We start from the raw sequence: 21,168 nt of genomic DNA, 5'->3' as shown, positions 1-21,168 counted from the left end.
AGAAACATTCTCTCTGCAACCACTCCTCTAATAAAACGTTTCATAATTATTAAGAGCTTTCTTTGGTCGCCCCTCAGCCTTTTTCTATGTGAAAAGGAACCCAACCCATCAATTGTTTCCTGATATGTATACCCTTGTATTTCTGGCATCATCCTTGTAAATCTTCTCTCAACTCTTTGCAGTGTCCCGATAACTTCTATAAATTGGTGACCAGAACTGCATGCAGTACTCTAATTGTTTGACAGAGACTTAGCATAACGTACCTATTTTTCGATTCTATTCTTCTAGAAAAAAAGCTTAGTGCTTGGTTTGCTTTTTTATGAACCTGTAAGGCAACTTATAGTAATTGATGTATTTGTACTCTGAGATGCTTTTGTTTCATTACCCAACTTAGACTTGCACTTCCCAAGTAAGAAGAGACCTCCCCATTTTTCCTACCAAGAGGTACTACTCATGTTCATCAATGTTGGTTTTTAAAAATAAATTTAGAGTACCCAATTCATTTTTCCCAATTAAGGGGCAATTTAGTGTGGCCAATCCATCTAACCTGCATATCTTTGGGCTGTGGGGTGAAACCCACGCAGACACGGGGAGAATGTGCAAACTCCACACGGACTGTAACCCAGAGACGGGATCGAACCTGGGAGTCAGCAGGGTTAACCCACTGCGCCATCGTGCTGCCCCTGTTCCATCCACCTAATCTGCACATCTTTCAGTTGTGGGGGTGAAATCCACGCAGACACAAGAAAAATGTGCAAACTCCACACAGACAGTGACCCAGGGCCGGGATCGAATCCGGGCCCTCAGCGCCTTAGGCAGCAGTGCTAACCACCGAGCCACCATGCCGCCCCAAAATATTGTCTTTGATTCAAAAGTTCAAATTTAAATTGCGAACAAAAGTAGTTCCAGCACTAGCCCTTGTGGAATACCACTCCCACCTACCATCACTCTGAATAGCTACCTTCATTCCCACTCTGCTGTCTATCTTTAAACCAGCTAGCAGTCAGTTCTGGCATTTGTCCCCTGACGCCACATTCACTAACCTTATTCATGAGTCTATTAGGAGGTACCTTATCCAAGGCATTTTGAAAATCCAAATAAATTACAAGTACTGTATTATCATTGTTGACTCACTTTGTTACCTCAAAACAATCAATAAAGGTTTGAAATCCATACTACCTACTCATTATTATATTTCTAATTTCTAGATGTTTTAAAAAGTCTCTCCTTTTGTAAGGATTCCATTACTTTGCCAATTGTTGATATGAAGCTGACTGGTCAACAACTCCCTGACCGTGTTCTGTCTCCCTTAAGTATAGGAATTATATTAGCTATGTCAGTCCTCTGGCCTTTCTTTAACAAATTATTAAACAGGAGTAGTAACACTTCTGCCATCTCTTCCCGAGATTCTTTTAAAATAGGAGGATGCAAATCATCTTGACCATGGGCTTTATATTCTTCGAATTCATTTAATTTTTTATATATTTTAAATGCATTAATCTCATTGCTCATATCATTTTCTACTGCCACCTATGTACTTAATGTATGCCTCTTTCTTAAACTTCTCTTGTTCTTTCATATCTTTATTCACTCATGGAACCTGAAGGGAGGGGGGAAGATAGGAAAAGCTGCTATCTATTGGGGGAAAACCGACAGCCGGGAAAGCATAAAAGAAAAGAATAATATAGTGTAGTTTAGCGAAAACAGGGTTAATTACAGAATGGAACTATACAGCAATCGTAGAAAATATCATAGAAAATGTAGTTCCTAAATTGCGGCACCTATTAGACAGAAATGCATTTTTAAGGCAGAATAATACTGAAATATACATATAGTCACTTGTGAAAGATTCGCAAGGCATAATGGGATACTTGACCACATTGCTGATGTTAAGTAATAGGTTAAGAGACATTCCAATTAGTTGTCTCATTTATGTTAAGCATCCATTAATTGACACTGATATGTAAAGGGGCTTCAGGTGGCCTCTATCTGGTGATGTATAGTGAGAGATTTCTGCAAAGGTTGTTGGAAGGAAATAAGTGTGTGTTTGTGAGAAAGGAACAGAACTTTAGACTCTTCATATCACAGCAACTAAAACGTCTAACAATTGGTAGCAGAGGATGGTTGCTGTGTAAATGTGAAGGGTTGAAAGATTCAACTTTTCCAGATCAAACCAAGGAGTGAGGGAGAAAAGAAAAAAAAAAAAGAAGAGGGATATATGGCTGAACCGAGGATAATGATGGCTGTATATGACTATCCTCCCTTATTTTCTAAAAGGGAATCATACGACCAATGGAGAAGTGCAGTAGTTATGTGGACTAAGGTAACTGCTTTGGGAAAGAGAAAACAAGGTATAGCATTGGCTCTTTCTTTACCATATGGCAGTAAAATCCGAAACAAAGTGCTTTCTGAGCTGGAATTGGAAGAGTTAGACTCAGAAGGTCTGGAGACTATATTACATTATATGGATAAGATTTATAAGAAAGATGACTTAAGTGCGTATGAAGCATGGTCAGATTTTGATAAGTTCTGGAAAATGGAGGATATCTCCATGGAAGACTATATAATGGAATTTGGCAGACTATATAAAAGACTGCAGAAACACAACCTGGAATTTCCACAGTCTGTGTTGGCCTTTAAATTACTTGACTGTGCTAGAGTGAGCAACATGGATAGGCTCCTGGTTTTGACAGGAGTTCAGTTTACTGATAAGGATATCTTATTCGGACAGATGACAAAAGCTTTACAAACGTTTCTGGGGAAACATTCGATTCCGATGGCTCTGATGACCAAAATAGGTCAGCCTGCAATAAGGCAGAATATGGAAGATGCACTAGTAACAGGATGGCGAAATCGTATGCCTACGAACAGGGCTCAAGACTATAGACGGAGACCGAGACAAGGAAATTATGAAGACAGAAACCCAGTTAGAACCTACAATAGGAAGATGAACCCAAGAAATGCACGGGGCATGATAAATCGATGTTTTCGATGTGACTCTCAATACCATTATGCTTTCAACTGTCCAACTCGTTATGATAGAGTGTTTGAAGTGACACATGACACGGAAGAGTCAGAAGAGGAAAAAGATAGTGACCAGAAAGAAGGCATTGTCCTATTGACAAGCAGTTTTAATGAAATGAAAATCGCTTATTGGCACAAGTAGGCTTCAAATGAAGTTACTGTGAAAAGCCCCTAGTCGCCACATTCCGGCACATGTTCGGGGAGGTTGGTACGGGAAGTGAATGGTGTTGCTGGCCTTTTAAAGCCAGCTCTTTAGCCCTGTGCTAAACTAGCCCCTTTTACGCCGGTAATGAGGGTGTTGGTTGCAGAATCCTTCAACTGTGCTGTATTGGACAGTGGCTGCACATCTACTATGTGTGGAATTGACTGGTTAAAATGTTACCTGGACTCTTTGAATGCTGAAAATCGTAACAAGGTTAAGGAATTTGAAAGTTCCACCAGTTTCAGGTTTGGGGATGATAATACTCTGAAGTCGCTGAAAAAAGTGGTGATCCCTTGCAATATTGCCGGAGTGAATCATTTCATTAGCACGGATGTTGTATCAAGTGAGATACCTTTGCTTCTGAGCAGACCGTCGATGAAGAAAGCACACATGAAACTGGATATGGAACAGGATAAGGCAACAGTTTTCGGAAAGACGGTGGACTTACAATTTACACAGTCGGGACACTATTGTATTCCATTACTGACAAATAATATTTCAAGTAGAGTGGTTAAGGATGTGTTAATGGCAGTTGAAAAAGGGACTTTAGCTGATAAAAAGCTTGTGGTATTAAAACTGCATAGGCAATTTGCACATCAGTCTCCTCGGAGGCTGAAAAATTTATTAAAGGATGCAGGGGTAAGGGATGACAACTATACTAAACTGATAGAACAGGTTAGTGACCGCTGTGAAGTTTGTAGGAAGTACAGAAGAACACCAGCACGACCGATAGTAACTCTACCTTTGGCCAGGGATTTTAACGACATTGTGGCCATGGACCTTAAGATCTGGGATAAAGCAAATAATATATTTATTTTGCATTTTGTAGATTTAGCAACCAGATTTAGTCAATCAACGATTGTACGAAGTAAAGAAAAGAGAGTAATTCTGGATCAAATCGTGGAAAAATGGATAGGGACAGGAATGGGTCCACCGACAAAATTCCTTACGGACAATGGGGGAGAATTTGCTAATGATGAGTTTAGGGATATGTGTGAAAATATGAATATCAGAGTTATGAATACGGCTGCAGAAAGCCCATTTAGTAATGGTGCCTGTGAAAGAAATCATGCTGTCATCGATGACATGCTTCGGAAAATTTTGGCAGATCGACCAAATTGCAGGCTAAATTCAGCTTTAGCATGGGCAGTACATGGCAAAGAATTCATTGCAGATGGTTGGGGGCTATAGTCCTTATCAATTAGTGTTTGGTAGAAATCCTAAAATTCCATCCATTTTGGATGACCAGCCTCCAGCTTGGGAGGGGACTACAATTAGCTCTGGTTTTGCTGAACATTTAAATGCATTACATAGCAGTAGAAAAGCTTTTTTGGAAGCAGAAGTCTCTGAAAGAATTCACAGAGCTTAAAGACATAACGTACGGCCATCAGATGCCGTTTTTCAGCAAGGAGACATGGTATACTATAAGAGAGACAATTCTAATGAATGGAAAGGCCCAGGGAAGATCATAGGCATAGATGGGAAAACAATTATTTTGCAACATGGTAATCAAACTGTTAGGGTACATTCCTCAAGGATAATGGGTACAGATTACAAATTTAGACCGAGTAAACAGACATGACGAGGAACCAGAGTCACCTGGTACGCATGTGTTACAGAACTATGAGGACCAATTAACTGATATAGACAGGGTTTCTGTGGAGGAACACAACACTTCTGATGAATTAGAACAGGCCATTTACCCGAAAGGGCAACTGCCAAAAGTTGGTACAAAAGTGACATACTTGCCTGATGGGGTCTAGTCAATGGAAGGATGCAACTGTTATTAGTAGAGCAGGGAGGGCCACTGGAAAGTATAAACATTGGTTGAATGTACAGCATTCAGGGGAAGGAGTAAAGACAACGGATTGGGAAAACGAAGTTCAAAAATGGAGGGCACAGAAACACAGTGCCAGTTCAGATAGTACATCGGATAATGAACAGCTCCGCAGGAAAAGGTCGAGAACTATTGAAAGGACATCCCACAGCAGAAGGGAAAGATCAAGCAGTAGCAGTACAGAACGAGATACCAGGCGGGAGAGGGGACGTAATTTATCAAGATCTCGGAACACGAGTAAGACTACGAATACTAATAGGAGTAGAAGCCCACATGCACGTGAGATTTTGGTGGCTTCAAATAAATTAGATGAAAAAGTTATTAAAGAACCTAAACAGCAAGAATTCCATAGTTGGAGTGAATTTGGGGTATACACGGAAGTACCGGATAGGGGACAAAGAGCTCTATCCCACAGATGGATTTGCACGGAATAGGTTCTTCCGGATGGAACTTGTAAGGCAAAGTCCAGGCTTGTGGCAAGGGGATTTGAAGAAAATTTAGAAGATCAGAATTTAAGGGTAGATTCACCTACAGCTGGAAAGGTTATTTTAAAGATCTTCTTGGCTCTATTAACCACAAAGGCATGGGAATGCAAATCTATAGATATAAAAGCTGCCTTTTTGCAGGGGCATCAGCTCCAGAGAAACATTTTTCTCCGTCCTCCTAAAAGAAGCAGCTAACACAGAAGGGGTACTCTGGAAGTTGAACAAATATGTATATGGATTAAATGATGCATCTAGAGTCTGGTATTTTTCGGTCAGGTCAGTTTTGTTAAAGTTAGGCTGTTGCCAGTTGAAAGCAGATCCTGCAATGTTTTACTGGCACTATAAAGAAAATCTTTCTGGCATTTTTATGATACATGCCGATGATTTTTTGTGGGGTGGGACTAGTGATTTTGAAGCTATTGTAATCTCTGATTTGAGGAAAGAATTCAGGGTTGGAAGTCACGTTGCAGCACGGTAGCCTGGTGGATAGCACAATTGCTTCACAGCTCCAGGGTCCCAGGTTCGATTCCGGCTTGGGTCACTGTCTGTGCGGAGTCTGCACATCCTCCCAGTGTGTGCGTGGGTTTCCTCCGGGTGCTCCGGTTTCCTCCCACAGTCCAAAGATGTGCGGGTTAGGTGGATTGGCCATGATAAATTGCCCTTAGTGTCCAAAATTGCCCTTAGTGTTGGGTGGGGTTACTGGGTTATGGGGATAGGGTGGCGGTGTTGACCTTGGGTAGGGTGCTCTTTCCAAGAGCCGGTGCAGACTCGATGGGCCGAATGGCCTCCTTCTGCACTGTAAATTCTATGAAAAAGTCAGGCTTCCGATGCATTTAAATATATTGGACTGAAAATTGGACAGACTAAGTTAGGGGCAACTTTACGTCAGCAATCGTTTTTGGAAAGCACAGCCCAATAGCAATTAGTCGTGGCCGAGTTTCACATAAAGACACAATGGTTTCAAAGATAGAAAAAGAGCAACTGCGAAGTTTAATTGGGCAACTGAACTGGTTAGGTAGACAGACTAGACCGGACATGAGTTTTGATGTCTTAGAGTCAAGTACAAAAATGAATGATCCCAAAGTGGAAGACATAATAAGAGCAAATAAAGCGCTGGCCAAACTAAAAATGTAGGTGTGTGTTTTGAAGTTCCCGGTTTTAGGTGACCGTAGGCACTTGAAACTCAGCAATGCACCCTACGCAAATTTATGTGATGGGAGTTTCAAGCGCAGGTTTTATAATTTTCCTCTTGGGGGAACAATGGTAAATGTTGCCCGCTTGTGAAGGAAACAAAGAAAGTAAGGAGAGTGGTAAAAAGCACTTTGGCTGCTGAGACGTTAAGCCTTGTAGAGGCGGTGGATATGGCCTTTTATATAAATATGATATTGACAGAAATTTTGGGATTAATGGATTTGGGCAATATATCTATTGACTGTCACATTGACAATAAATCCCTGTGGGAAAATGTGCACTCTACAAAAAGTGGCAATGAAAAGAGGTTACGGATAGACATTGCAAATTTGAAGCAGATATCGGACAGAGGGGAAATAAGAAAAATTAAATGGGTCGTCAGGAGCTATCAACTGTCAGACTGTTTTAGGAAAAGAGGGGCGAGTTCACAGAAACTTTTGGATATTGTTAATGAAGGGCGTTTGTTTCTGTGACTGTTTTTTTTTCTTTCTCGTCCAAACAAAAAACAAAAAGGGGGGGGAGAATCATGTGTGTGTTTTTGAATTTCTTGAAAATTTGCTTTCATCTAATTTTTTTTTCTCCAATGAAGGGGAGACTGTTAAGTAATGGGTTAAGAGACATTCCAATTAGTTGTCTCATTTATGTTAAGTATCCATTAATTGACACTGATATGTAAAGGAGCTTCAGGTGGCCTCTGTTTGGTGATGTATAGTGAGAGATTTGTGCAAAGGCGGTTGGAAGGAAATAAATGTGTGTTTGTGAGAAAGGAACAGAACTTTAGACTCTTCATATCACAGCAACTAAAACGTCTAACAGCTGAGAGAGATAGGAAAATACAGAATTCATACTGAAACAGCCAAGCCAGCAAGAATTCTCATCAGCGAAGCAGCCTTTGTGTAGGCAATGGAACCCTGGTTAGCACAGTTGCTTCACAGCTCCAGGGTCTCAGGTTTGGATTCCCGGCTTGGGTCACTGTCTGTGCAGAGCCTGCACGTTCTCCCAGTGTCTGTGTGGGATTCCTCTGGGTGCTCCGGTTTCCTCCCACAGCCCAAAGATGTGAAGGTTAGACGGATTGGCCATTCTAAATTACCCTTTGTGTCCCAAAAAAAGATTGCGTGGGGTTACTGGGATACGGTGGAGTGTGGGCTTGGGTAGGCCGAATGGTCTCGTTCTGCACTGTAACTTCTATGATTCTATATAATTCTATAACCAGTCTTACAACACCAGGTTAAAGTCCAACAGGTTTGTTTCAAATAACTAGCTTTCGGAGCACTGCTCCTTCCTCAGTGGCAGTAGGATATACTGCAGGAACTCACCAAGGCTCTTTCAAGCACCTTCCAAACCCATGACTTATACCATTGAAGGACAAGGACAGTAGACACATGACAATGCCACCACCGCCACCTGCATGTTCCCCTCTAAACCTCCTGACCTGGAACTATATCTTAAATAAGGGTAATTATGAAAGCATGAAGACAGAACTGGCTAAAGTGAACTGGGAAATTAGGTTAAGGGATAGGTCAGTAGAGATACAGCGGCATACATTTAAGGAGATATTTCAGAATACTTAAAAAGATACATTCCAGTGAGAAAGAAAGACTCGAAGGGAAGGATGCACCATCCGTGGCAAAATAAAGTTAAAGGTAGTATCAAACTGCAAGAAAAATCGCATAATTCCGTGAAGATTTGGCAGGTCACAAGATCATTCAGAATATAAAGAACAGCAAAGAATAACTAAAAGATCAATGGAGGGAGAGATTAGTGTGCAAGAGAAAACTGGCTAGAAACATATATATATATATTTCTAAATTTAGAGTACCCAATCCAATTTCCAATTAAAGGGTAAATTACCGTGGCCAATCCACCTAGCCTGCACATCTTTGGGTTGTGGGGGTGTAACCCACGCAAACACGGGGAGAATGTGCAAACTCCACACGGACAGTGACCCAGAGCCGGGATCGAACCTGGGCCTCAGCGCCGTGAGGCAGCAGCACTAACCACTGCGCCACCGTGCTGCCCAAAACTAGCTAGAAATATTTTTTAAATATAAGAATTTCTACAGGTAATTTAAAAAAGTAAAGTGGGCACTGGCCCTCTAGAGAGTGAGAATGGGGAATTAATATTGGAAAATAAGGAAATGACAGACGAATTGAACAGACCTCTTGCATAGGTCTTCAATATTGAGGATATAAATAACACCCCAGAAATAATTTTGAATCTGGAAGTGAAAGGGAGGGTCGGTCTTAAAATAATTACAATCAGCGGGGTAAGTGTACTGAGAAAATTGAGAACTAAAAGCTGATAAGTTGCAGGTCCTGGCAGACTTCATCCTAGGGTCTTAAAAGTGGCTGCTGATTAGTACATGCATTGATTTTAATTTTTCAAAATTCTTTAGATTCTGGAAAGGGGCCACCTCAAGGAGGAAGGAAACAAAGAGCAGGAAGCAATGGGTTAGTTTGCTTAACATCTGTCCTGGGGAAATCGGTGGAATATATTATAAGAAGTTATAGCAGGGCGGTATGGTGGCACAATTGTTAGCCCTCCTACCTCACAGCACCAGGGACTCGGGTTCAATTCTGGCCTTGGGCAACTGTCTATGTGGAGTTTGCATGTTCTATCCGCATCTGCATGAGTTTCCTCCTGCAATCCAAAGATGTGCAGTTTAGACGGATTGGCCAATCTAAATTGCCCCATAGTATTCAGGGATGTGGTTATAAGGATAGGGTGGGTGGGTCTGGGTACTCTTTCAGAGGGTCGCTGCAGATCCGATGGGCTGAATGGTCTCCTTCTGAATTGTAGGAATTTATGGTTCTATGGCACATGGTTTTATGAAACAGAAATCATGCTTGAATAATCAATTGGAGTTCTTTGAAAAAATAACAAACCATGGAGGTATGGGGAAAATCGCTGGATATTCCGTACAGATTTCCAGAAGGCACTGTCAAAGTGCAACATCAAAGGTTACTGTGCAAAATATTGGTGCGGTGCGGGATAACATATTAGCATAGGTAGAGGACTTGTTTGCTAACAGAAGCAGAGAATAGGGATAAATGGATCTTTTTCCGAGTTGGCAAGATAGAACAAGTGGACTGTTCTCCGATAGCCTCTTAACAAGACTACAAGGACAGCCAATATGCAAAGTGGAAATGTTTAACTGGAGTAGTGTGTGGTTTTAGCAAATCAGGGAGTAGTGGAAGTAACTTAATTTCCTTGTCCAATATTTCACCATGAAATACTTAGCACTGACATAGGATACCAAGAGGAAGATAAGCTTTTAATTTGTGCTATCTCTGACATCTGTCACCATGGTAATCACGTCACCTCAGGGCAACATTTATTTATAAAAGGTATATATTATCCTTTGATATGGTATAATGTACATGCATGAGTATACTGCAGTAGTTGTTAACCAATCATATCCTCCAATCAGAACTTAATAAAACAAATCTATAGGTTTCAACATTAGCTTTTACAGGTCTCAAACTTCTGGTGACCACCGAATCCAAAAAACAACACATTAGGAATATAAGCTGATGCATTTAAGTTTCCTGTTAAAAACTAGATAGTACAAAAGGTGGTCACTTGTCAAGAACATGCCAGAAACAGAACTCTGTTCTGACAAAAGTTATTTCCTACATTACCAGTGACTGCACTTTTAAAATGAGTACATAATGGGCTATAAAGCAACTTGGGAAATCCTGAGATCTCAAAAGGTGCTATATAAATACAAGCCATTATATTATTTGAGCTGGAAAATTAACCCGACTGTCCTCTTTCTACATATGCTGCTACTATTTTTATGGTTTTATTTCAGAACATCTGTTTGCCCCACAGTAGCACATATGAAAGAGAGGTGGCAATGATGTTTGAAGATAGTATTATTACAGGGCCAATCAGGCTTTGTGTAACTTCTAGCATAGACAAAATTAGACAATCTGAAATTCAACAAACAACTAGCAAACAGAACATGGCCACTGAACTTCAAATACCATGAGTGTTTGCTAATTTATTAATTCCTGAACAAAGCTACAAAACTATCAAATTAGTACAGAAATAGCATACCCACAGGTCCAATATTACAAAATGGCAAGCAGCCCTAGGAAAACAAAAGGTAGTTTTAAGAGATTTATATTTGTATTGGTAAAAATTAGAAATAAAGTATAGTTGTAAGTGGGTTTAATTTAATGTTTCTGTGCCTGGAAAGGTAAAACCTATAGTTAGATTCATGCTGGACAAAGGTGTTTGTCTGTGTTACTATCATGTTTAGAGGGTTACGGCATGAAAAGTAAATAAATAGACCAGCAGAGGTATACAGTGTTGCTAAGCAACTGGAATTTTGTACGGTAGAGAAGCTTTTAAGTTTTAGTTGAATTTGTGGGCAGTTGGAGACAGGATCTCAGGGAGTGAACATCTGCCAGAAGGAAGGCTGGACAGGGCGGGAGCTGCAAAGAGGCAAGCTTCCTAAAGTACAAGTTACAATCCAGATAACCATGGGACAGAAAGAGTGTTTAAGACGACTGGAAATAAGTGAGCAGAAACCAAGGTATTGTTCAGAGGAATTAAAAAGAGACATATGTAAAACCTGGACTGGGCTTCAGATTGCAAACCGAGATTTTAAAGTATATATTTGGAAGTGAGATGTAACTTGGGTTCAGAGTAGAGCACATGTATTTGACCATAGTCATCTGTTGTGTTTAAAAGGGACTGTGTGTTAATATACTAATAATAATCTTTATTGTCACAAGTAGGCTTACATTACACTGCAATGAAGTTACTGTGAAAAGCCCCCAGTCGCCTCTTCGGATACACAGCAGGAGAATTCAGAATGTCCAAATTACCTAACAGCGCATCTTTTGGGGCTTTTAGGAGGAAATGAAACCATTGTAGATTAATATGTACCTTGTAATCTGTGTCAATTCTAAAACCTGTATGTAATTGTGTGTGTGTGGGGTGGGGGGAGAAGAGAGAGGGGGTGCAAAGGAATATTATATTATAATCCAATTTTTTCATTAGTTTTAACAGCAAGAAAAAAAAAAAAGTGGTGCTATGACTGTTCCTCCACATTTTCATTTTTTTTTTAAAGTAAAGTTACAGTCTTTTGAACCAAGGTTCTTCCCATCCAGTTGGAACATAAACAGGGATCGTAATAACAGAAACTGCACAATAAAAAGTTTATTTCCAAATATATCACAAGAGGAAAACAAGTAGGACATTCAACCCACGAGCCATTCTGCAACATCATGGTTAATCTGAATCTCAATCACATTTACATGTCTTTGAGATGCTTTTTCAAGTTTCAACTGACAAAAAATCCAGGCCTTTTGGGGAACAGAGTTCGAGATTTCTATTACCCAGTGTGTGAAAGTGCGCCATGATTGATCTGATGATTTGACTGCCAAATGGCTTCACTCTAACTTTGAGATTATGCTTCCTTGATCTGGATTTCCCTAGAGGAAATAGTTTCTCTTTATCTACCCTATCAAATCCCTTAATCAACTCAATAAGATCACTCCTCAAACTCCTAAATTCAAAGAATACGAGCCAGGTTTATGCAACTGATCCTCTGAATTAAACTCTAACTTCATCACTCTTGTCAGTGAAAAACAAAAAGGTATTCCTAAATATTTTCTAGAAATGTAAAACATGATCAATGTTTATAAGGAATCATAAGGAATGATTTATTTTCTAGCTACGACAATCCTTTTTACCACGTCTTGACACTTGTTTTGTTTTACTTTTCCTAATCTTAAGATTATTCTCTATCGTTTTAGGTACTCATCCTTGCCTTCCCTGGCCAAAGCAGACATCTCACAGCTGGTTGTGTTTGAGAAAGCCGGGCGGCATGGTGGCGCAGTGGTTAGCACTGCTGCTGACGACACTGAGGACCCAAGTTCGATCCCAGTCCCAGCTCACTGCCTGTGTGGAGTTTGCACGTTCTCCCAGTGTCTGCGTGGGTTTCACCCCTACAACCCAAAGATGTGCAGGTTATGTGGATTGGCCTCGCTAAAGTGCTCCTTAATTGGGAGGAAAAAAAATTGGGTACACTATAAAAATTTCTTTTTTTGAGAAAGCCATTGTATTTGTGGACAAATATATGACTTTACTTAACGTTTTAGTGATCAAGCCCCACCCCCCCCTTCCACAAGGCACATGCACCCCCCATCATGAATACTACCATTTCAATATTCTGCTGGACATTTCTTCCCAGCCTCCAAATAGACAAGTGAAAATGCAAAATAATCTCAATGTTACCATTGATCCCCAACTGGTTGGATTTCCTCCGAGTGCTCTGGTTTCCTCCCACAGTTCAAAGATGTGCAGGTTATGTGAGGTTGTGGTTACAGGGATAGGACAGTGGAGTGGGCCTAGGTAAGGTGCTCTTTCGGCTGGGGTTGATGCAGACACAATGAGCCAAATGGCTTGCTTCTGCATTGTAGGGATTCTATGGTTGTTATAACATTTCAAAATGACACCACCCAGTAATACACAAACCACAATGTCCCAAAATGTACAGATGACCAAGGTTATCTTTATAGTCCTCAGGCACTGACTAGGTGATACAACTTTTAAATCAACACATTTACTATTTTTATGTGCATATATTCCACACAACCTGTGAGGAGAAGATACATTTCTATTTTGCCAGTCTTCTGTGAGGCTCATTAGTTCTAAAAAAAAATACCTGGCTCCTACCAGGCCTCTAGCAACACATGTCAAAAATCATGCCCTTACAATTTAGCCAACTGTGACTCAAATCCTGCCATACCATTTGGAAAACAGAGCAGATTTTTTTCCCCAATAGTTTAACAAACCCACCAGCATAGGTTCCATTCAGCTAGTCCATTGAAAATTCACACCACCTGACATGAGTAGATTTACATCACCGAGTTCAATTAATTTACAGCGCAGAAACAGGTCAATCATCCCAACTTGTCTATGCCAGCCTTTATACTTCACACAAGTCTCCTCCAACCGGTCTCCATTTAACCTTGTCTGCACATAAATCTATTCTTTTCCCCTTTGGATGTTTGCCTCAACTATTCCTTCTGGTAGTGAATTCTATCTTCTTATTACTTTTTGGATAGATGATTGATTATCTTATAGTTTTGACCCCCCCCACCACCACCAGTGGAAAGATTTTCTCTGCATCTATCCGATCAGTTTAAAAGACCGATAATAAGATCACCAACAGCCTTGTCTTTTCCAGTGAAAAGAGCCCTAGCCTGTTCAGACAAGTGTATCCTCGGTAACTAAATCCAAACAGGACAAACAAGTCTTGATGGATAAATACACCGTGAAACTCTCCAGCATGGAAGGAGACCATTTGGCCGATCCTTCATGTGCTGGCTCTTTGAAAGAGCTTATCAATTAGACCTACATTCCCCACTTCTCTTTTTCTTTTAGACCATAAGACATAGGAGCAGAATTAGGCCACTCGGCCCATCGAGTCTGCTCCGCCATTCAATCATGGCTGATATTTTCTCATCCCCATTTTCCTGCCTTCTCCCCATAACCCCTAATCCCCTTATTAATTAAGTTACTATTGAATTTCCTGGCAATGCATTCCAGATCATAACTCCATAAAAAATGTTTCTCTGATTTGTTTGTCAATCAGCTTAAAACTGTCTCTTCTGGCTACTGGTCTTTCTGCCAGCTTTGTACTATTTACTCTGATCAACCCCCTCGATTTTACACTCTATTAAATTTCTCTCCCCTAATGAAAACAATCCCAGCTTCTCTCGTCTCTCCCCATAACTGGTACTTGCTTCTTCCCTGGCATCGTTCTAGTGAACCTTCTCACCTGCCAGTTCACAAACCTACATCCTTTTCAAGTCCTTTGCCATCCTCCTTGGCGTGGCGTTTACTACATCTATAGGCTTTGTGTCATTGTGGTCCTTTAACAAATACCTTTAAAAAGCATCAATTGAGCCTTTATAAAGGCTTCTTCAGAGTCCAAAAACTTTGCAACAAAGAAAAAGTTCACTTTAAAGATGTGTACACTGCAATTAGTTAGAATGAAAACCAGCCATACATTACTCTGCTGTACCAAATAGAACTGTCAATTGCTCATCTAATAATCACCACTTTTTGAGGCAGCCACTGCTTAAAAATAATATAGTGCAGTGGATAGGACATAGTATTAGGAACAATACAATTCATTTGAAGATTCATTATTTTTCTGAATCGTTCTCAAAGCTGTAAGCTTTACACAAAGGAAACAAAATAGAAAATACGTTTTTTTCCAGATTATGAGGTCCAAAACCTGGCGCCTTTAATGTAAATCATTGTTTTTTCCAACAGATACATGCCCTAAGTTTAATCGTAATGACATCATAACAAATCTGTAGCTTGCCTGTATCACGCACTAAAATTATGCCAACAAACAGCTGTTGAACAACTAAAAAAGCATCAGAGACAGCTGATTCACTATGCTTCAGGCAAAAAAAGTGTAATTTTCAGCCCTTTAAGATGGTGCCACATTAAACAACACCAGGCATCCAGTGTGGCATTTCTAAATAAACTTACCTTATTTTTATTAAAGGCAACAAGACAAAGCATTTATTTAGGGTACTCAACATAAACATTACTTCTCCTTTACATGGTTTACTGGAAGTAGTGTTTACATGTCGTGAATTTTTTTAAAACACCAGAAATTAAGCATTTAACCTCAATTTTAATCGTTGCTAACAAATGTGACATGAGTTCACATTTCGAAGTTGGGCGAAGGTAACTACAGGGATAGGGTGTGAAGCAACTTTATAACCAATTAACTTTAATAAAAAGATCTGAAAAATGTACGAACTTGTTAGTTCACATTCTGCTTAAAATATAAAACTCATTATACAATCTTAATAGCAAAATCTCCAATAATAAGTATTACGTCTGCTAAGTTAGATTCCGACAATTCCTCAATGAAGTTGATGCCGATTTGTCGAACTCGACTGCATGGCTGGCGCCAAAAATTCATCAGGGAACAGTACATAACACAGTAGCTCCATTCAGGTGCAACATTCGCACTTGCTGTCAACAATACAAACTAAAAACAAAAACACGAGACGGGGGTAGTCAAAAGTAATTCAACTTCAAAACATGCAGGATCGTACCTTTCTGGATTAACTTGACGTCGCCGTTTTCTTTCTTGGCCCTGTGTTTCTTCTCCTTCTCTTTGCTGCTGTTGTACTTTTCCTTGGAAGGTTTATTGGATTTTGAGTGAAGGTAGAGAGAGGAGTAAACATGGGGAAGTGGACGAGGAGGAGCAGGGGCAACCACCGTGTATTTAGAGCTAACGCCGAGTTCTGGGCAGCGTTTGATGCTGTTACCGCTGCTCTTCTCCCGGTCTCTGTCCCCGTCTTTCCCATCATTACCCTTCCCCACGGGTAACAAACTAGTTGGAGGTGGCGGGGCGCCACGCACTTCCACTTTGGGTTTACCGTAAGCATCGGGCAATGGCTGCATCTTCCTTTTCTTGGCCGCTGTTTTACTGTGCTCCGAGGAAGAATGCAAAGCCGGATTCACTTTGAGGATCTCCGCGCTGGGAGCTGACGGTAGGTCAGTCCGCTCGTCGCTATCGCTTTTCTCCACCACGACGCGTACATAACTCAACTGCGCCATTTTGAACCTTAGGCCAAAGAGAAATCTCTCTGGGCCAACGCTTGTTGGGGCATCGGAGCCAACCTCAGCGGAGCGGCTAACGCGCTCGCCGGTTGGCCACTTCACATGTCAATCACATATCGGATGGCTTCCGTTAACCTTGTAAGCGGAAGCAGTAACCTCGGGGCAGGGGCGGGGCGACGGGAAGTCAGCCACTCGGAAGCGCGAGGTCGGGAAAATCCTGAAAGATGAAGAGAAACTGAAAACGTTTTTACGCTACGGAGAATAATATTTAAAATCGCGGCATTACAATCTCTTTATATAAATTATATCTATTGTAATAAGCATATAAATCGAAAGACTGCGGCGCTCAAATGACTTGGTTTATAATATGTCTGTACTTGCTTTTAGGACTAGCAAGGTGGTCAATGGGGAGAGCTGGTTCCGGTGTGACGTCTGGATGCCCTCGCGCTGTTGCACGCAGGCGCCTCGGTCACGAGCCGGGCCCAGGCCGCACCTCACCAACCCTGGAGATGGGGACTGGAGATAAAGAGTCGGCCACTCTCCAGATGATCGCTTCAAAAAGCCCCGTCATTTGCAGATGACTGAATTCCCCTATTTTTCTTCTAAATTCCTACTTAGCTGAGATGTTCCGAGTGAGCTACGGGCGTGTCCGTTATTTAAGATAGCCAGGCGGCTGGGAGGAAACGCCCCCGCCCCCTGCGGATTCAGGAGCCACTCCAGCGGCTTGAACACGCAATCCAGACAGAGCCTAACTGAAGGACCGCCCCGGGGTACCGACTTTGAAACTGGGCCAAGCCGCCGTCTGAAATTTTGAAGAAGAGTTTTTCCCGGTGGCCTGGCCAGTGTTTGTTCTTCAACCAGCATCACTAAAAAAAGATTACCCGGACGTCATCGTATTGCTCTTTACTGTGCGCAAATTGGCTGCCGGGTTTCCGACATCACAGCAGTGGCTACAAGTACTTCACTGGTTGTGTGTGACACGTTTTGGGACATCCTGAGGTTGTAAAAGATCTTGCGTGAATAGAAATTAATTTAAAATTCTGGTTGCCAGTTAGAATCTTACGTAAATGTATTGGAGACTGGGCACTGAACCTGGATTCCCCTGTTTACAATACTCTTTGTCTCCAATCGCACAAAATGTTTGAAAGCAATTGAACGGATTTTTCTTGGGTCTGCTGGTAAATTTTCATCTGCATTTTGTTTCTCAGGCTGGATAGGATGATCCACGCAATAAAGCTTCCCCCAGTTTTTGCCAATGCTCCTTAATCAGGTCTTATATTTCAAAATATTGGGAACCATTTTTTCAACTTCATACTAAAGTGGAGCAATGTAAAGTTTAATTTTGCAACCCAAGCTAGATAGTCTTTTTTAAAATTTAGATTACCCAAATATTTTTTCCAATTAAGGGGCAATTTAGCGTGGCATATTTTTGGGCTGTGGGGGCCAGACCCATGCAGACACAGGGAGAATGTGCAAACTCCACACGGACAGTGACCCAGAGCCAGGATCGAACCTGGGACCTCAGCACTGAGGCAGCTGTGCTAACCACTAGGCCACCGTGCTGCCCAGCTAGATAGAGTCTTGATAAGAAAGGGGGTGACCAGGTTTCTGACCTAGTGACAGTGAAGGGACAATGATATAATTCCAAGTCAGGATGATGTATAGCTTGGAGGAAAACTTGCAGGTGGTCTATCTGTTGCCCTTTCAGGTGGTAGAGGTTGCACGTTTGGTAGATGCTGCTGAACGAGGATTGGTGTGTTGCTACAGTGCATCTTGTAGGCGGTAAACACTTGCCGTTCTGTGTCAATGGTGGAGGGAGTGGGTGTTTGGGGTGTCAATTAATGGAGCAACTTTATCCTGGATGGTGTCCAGTTTGTGTTGGCATTGTGGTCATCTTGGCAAGTGGAGGATATTCCATCACATTACTGACTTGTGCCTTGAGGGTGCCAGAAGGTGGGCTACCGCAACATAATTTTGAGCCTCAGACCTGCTCTTGCAATCACAGTATTTACAATACTGATCTGGTGAGGTTTCTGATGTATGGTAACCTGGATGTTGAGGGCAGGGAACAATGGGAGATAGTCATCGTCTGGCATTTTTTTTGCAATGCAAATTCTACTTGCCATTTTTCAGCCTCACACTGAACGCTGTTTTGTTGTATACAACTACAGACTTCAGTATCTACAGTATATGCTCCTTCCACATTAGTCTTGCCATCATCCACACTCTTTCCCGTTTAACTTTCTATTTATATCATGCTGAAGTCTAAAAACGTTTCACCATTGTTTCCTTTATCTTTTCACTTGGTTAGGAGACTTTGTCCCAAATGTTGTGGCACCTCGTCACGACATCTAGAATAATGAAATAGTTATATTTCCCAATACAAATTTCCCCCTCCCTCTGATGTTGTTTGGCGAAGTAGAACCATTGTTGGGTTGTCAAGGCATATGCCAGTAGCCTTTGTCCCACAATTACAAGCTGATCCATCACAACCATCTGGAAATGACCTTGCAGAACTAGCTACACAAACCTCTGGGTCATCTATTGCAAGGATATCCACAGTGGTAGCACAGTTGCTTCACAGCTCCAGGGTCCCAGGTTCGATTCCTGGCTTGGGTCACTGTGTGGAGTTTGCACTTTCTCCCTGTGTCTGCATGGGTTTCCTCCCATAGTCCAAAGATGTGCAGGTTAGGTGGATTGGACATGCTAAATTGCCCTTGGTGTCCAAAAAGGTTTGCTGCGGTCACTGGGATAGGGTAGAGGTGTGGGCTTAAGGGGGTGCTCTTTCCAAGGGCCGAATGGCCTCCTGCACTGTAAATTCTATGATTAATATTAAAGAGGTAGAAATCTTTAGAATTAGTTGACTCTCATCTTCTTTGATTTTTTGCAATGTAGGCTTTTTGAATTGTCCCCAGTCTTCACTGAAAAAGAGACTCCAAATTGCATGCACACCTTGACTCTGATTTTCTGTGCCAAATTCTTTCAAGGAAGAATTATGAAGACTTCAGTGATTAGACGTATTCAGTATTTAGAGTTGAGCTCAGTTAGCAATTTCATTCCAGGGTTAACAGTGACAGATTTTAGATATTTTCACTCGTTTCCTCTGATCTGCATGTGACCTGTCAATATGAGATGTCACCTTCCAGCTCCGCCATTAATATTTAAAATAAACCAATCACTTGGTTCATGTCTAATTCTTTGTGTTCTATTTTCTTTCCATGTTGAAATGTAGAAAATATTTTACTTTTTAATTAGGGGATGCAGTGGCATAGTGGTATTGTCACTGGACTAGTAATCCAGAGACCCAGGGTAATGCTCTGGGGACCCAGGTTCGAATCCCGCCATGGCAGATGGTAAAATTTGAATTCAATAAAAATCTGGAAATATGATTTCCATGAAAACCATTATCGATCGTCGTAAAAAAAGTCTGGTTCACTAATGTCCGTTAGGGAAGGAAATCTGTTTCATCTTTACCTGGTCTGGCCATGTGACTCCAGACCCACAGCATTATGGTTGACGCAACTGCCCCAAGGGCAATTATGGATGGGCCTGCAACACCCACACCCCATGAACAAACATTTTAGAAATGGAGGAAGAGGAACAACTGCTTAAACAATTTTTACACTTAAATAACTGAAATGTATAGATATATTTGCATTATGGCAACGTGGCAATAAATTATCCCAGCAACCATCAGATTTTTCCAACTGGCACCTAGAATATTTTCAATTTCGTTTTATTCTAGTACTCTGTTCCAAATAACTTACTTTTAATTGCCTAAAAATCCTGGTTTTTAAATAATCCACATTGTAAAGCTGGTATTTTTGTTACCCAGATAGTCTTTGCAAAGGTTGGAACATGGAAATATTAGCAGCCTTTATTTAAAAGCAACAAGTTATTGCCCTTTGGCCATTTTTCTGCTTGTTCAAGTGGATATATGAGTCCATGGTAATAATTTGAAAAGCAGGGTATTTGTGCGGCCGCATTTTTGAAGAAATCAGTGATTCAAAGTTATGAACAACAACAATTTGTATTTATGAATGGGCTTGAAGTAATAAAACAATGTTCTTCAGAATAATAAATCCAATGTATGATATTGAGCCACAACAGCAGATATGAAGTAAAATGATAAAGCTTGGTTGAAGAGGTAGTTTTAAGAAGTGCCTTAGAGGAAGAAAGTGAGATAGAAAGAGGTTTGGATGGTGGGGAGGGTGAAAGCGGATTTGGCAAGGTGGGACAGCCTCCCTCGGTCACTGGCAGGTAGGGTGCAGGCCATTAAAATGAATGCGCTGCAGCGATTTTTGTTTTTATTTCAGTGCCTGCCGAAGGCTTTTTTAAAGAAGTTGTGCCTAATTTATTATATTACTATTGGGTGACGAATGCCGAAAAGGTGTTGGTTGGGGTTGGGGGGCGGGGGGGTCCCAGTGGGTGCGAATGGAGGAGGGTCTCTGCAGGGGGTCGAGGTTGAGGAACATTGACAAAGGCGCCGCTCCCGATGGCCCCGGATAAATACCTGGGAGTCCGGTGGTGGTGGCAACGCTGAAGGTTTGGAGGCAGTAGAGGCAGCACTTTATGCTGGGGGCGAGGTCAGGGGAGTTGCTGATTAGGGGAACCATAGGTTTGAGCCAAGTAAGCTGGACAGGAGATTTTGGGGGGGGTTCAGGGTATTCCCAGGGGACATTTTGCAAGGTTGGAAGAGTTGGGGGAGAAATATGGACTGGGGCAAGGGTTTAGGTGCCTCCAGGACTTTGCTAGGAAGGAGGTTCAGAGCTTCCAGATAGTGCCAGTCCCCTCATTGTTGGAAGAGGTATTGA

General features: G+C 41.4%; 1 protein-coding gene and 1 long non-coding RNA gene across 2 annotated transcripts in view; one reads left to right on the top strand and one right to left on the bottom strand.

The window, feature by feature from the left end:
- The window catches only part of LOC140387961 (lysine-specific demethylase RSBN1L-like), a 79,081-nt gene extending 62,504 nt beyond the window's left edge, over positions 1-16,577 (bottom strand). The window contains exon 1 of the mRNA XM_072471350.1: positions 15,844-16,577. Within this exon, the coding sequence (XP_072327451.1) occupies positions 15,844-16,351 (508 nt within the window). The 5' untranslated portion in view covers positions 16,352-16,577. The remainder of the gene's footprint in view (positions 1-15,843) is intronic.
- Positions 16,578-17,205: 628 nt separating this feature from the next.
- The window catches only part of LOC140387962 (uncharacterized), a 28,431-nt gene continuing 24,468 nt past the window's right edge, over positions 17,206-21,168 (top strand). The window contains exon 1 of the long non-coding RNA XR_011934037.1: positions 17,206-17,353. This is a non-coding gene — a long non-coding RNA (uncharacterized lncRNA). The remainder of the gene's footprint in view (positions 17,354-21,168) is intronic.

Source organism: Scyliorhinus torazame, chromosome 13, assembly GCF_047496885.1.
Source record: "Scyliorhinus torazame isolate Kashiwa2021f chromosome 13, sScyTor2.1, whole genome shotgun sequence".
In the NCBI taxonomy this organism is placed as follows: domain Eukaryota; kingdom Metazoa; phylum Chordata; class Chondrichthyes; order Carcharhiniformes; family Scyliorhinidae; genus Scyliorhinus; species Scyliorhinus torazame.
This window is presented reverse-complemented; position numbering and strand designations above follow the sequence as displayed.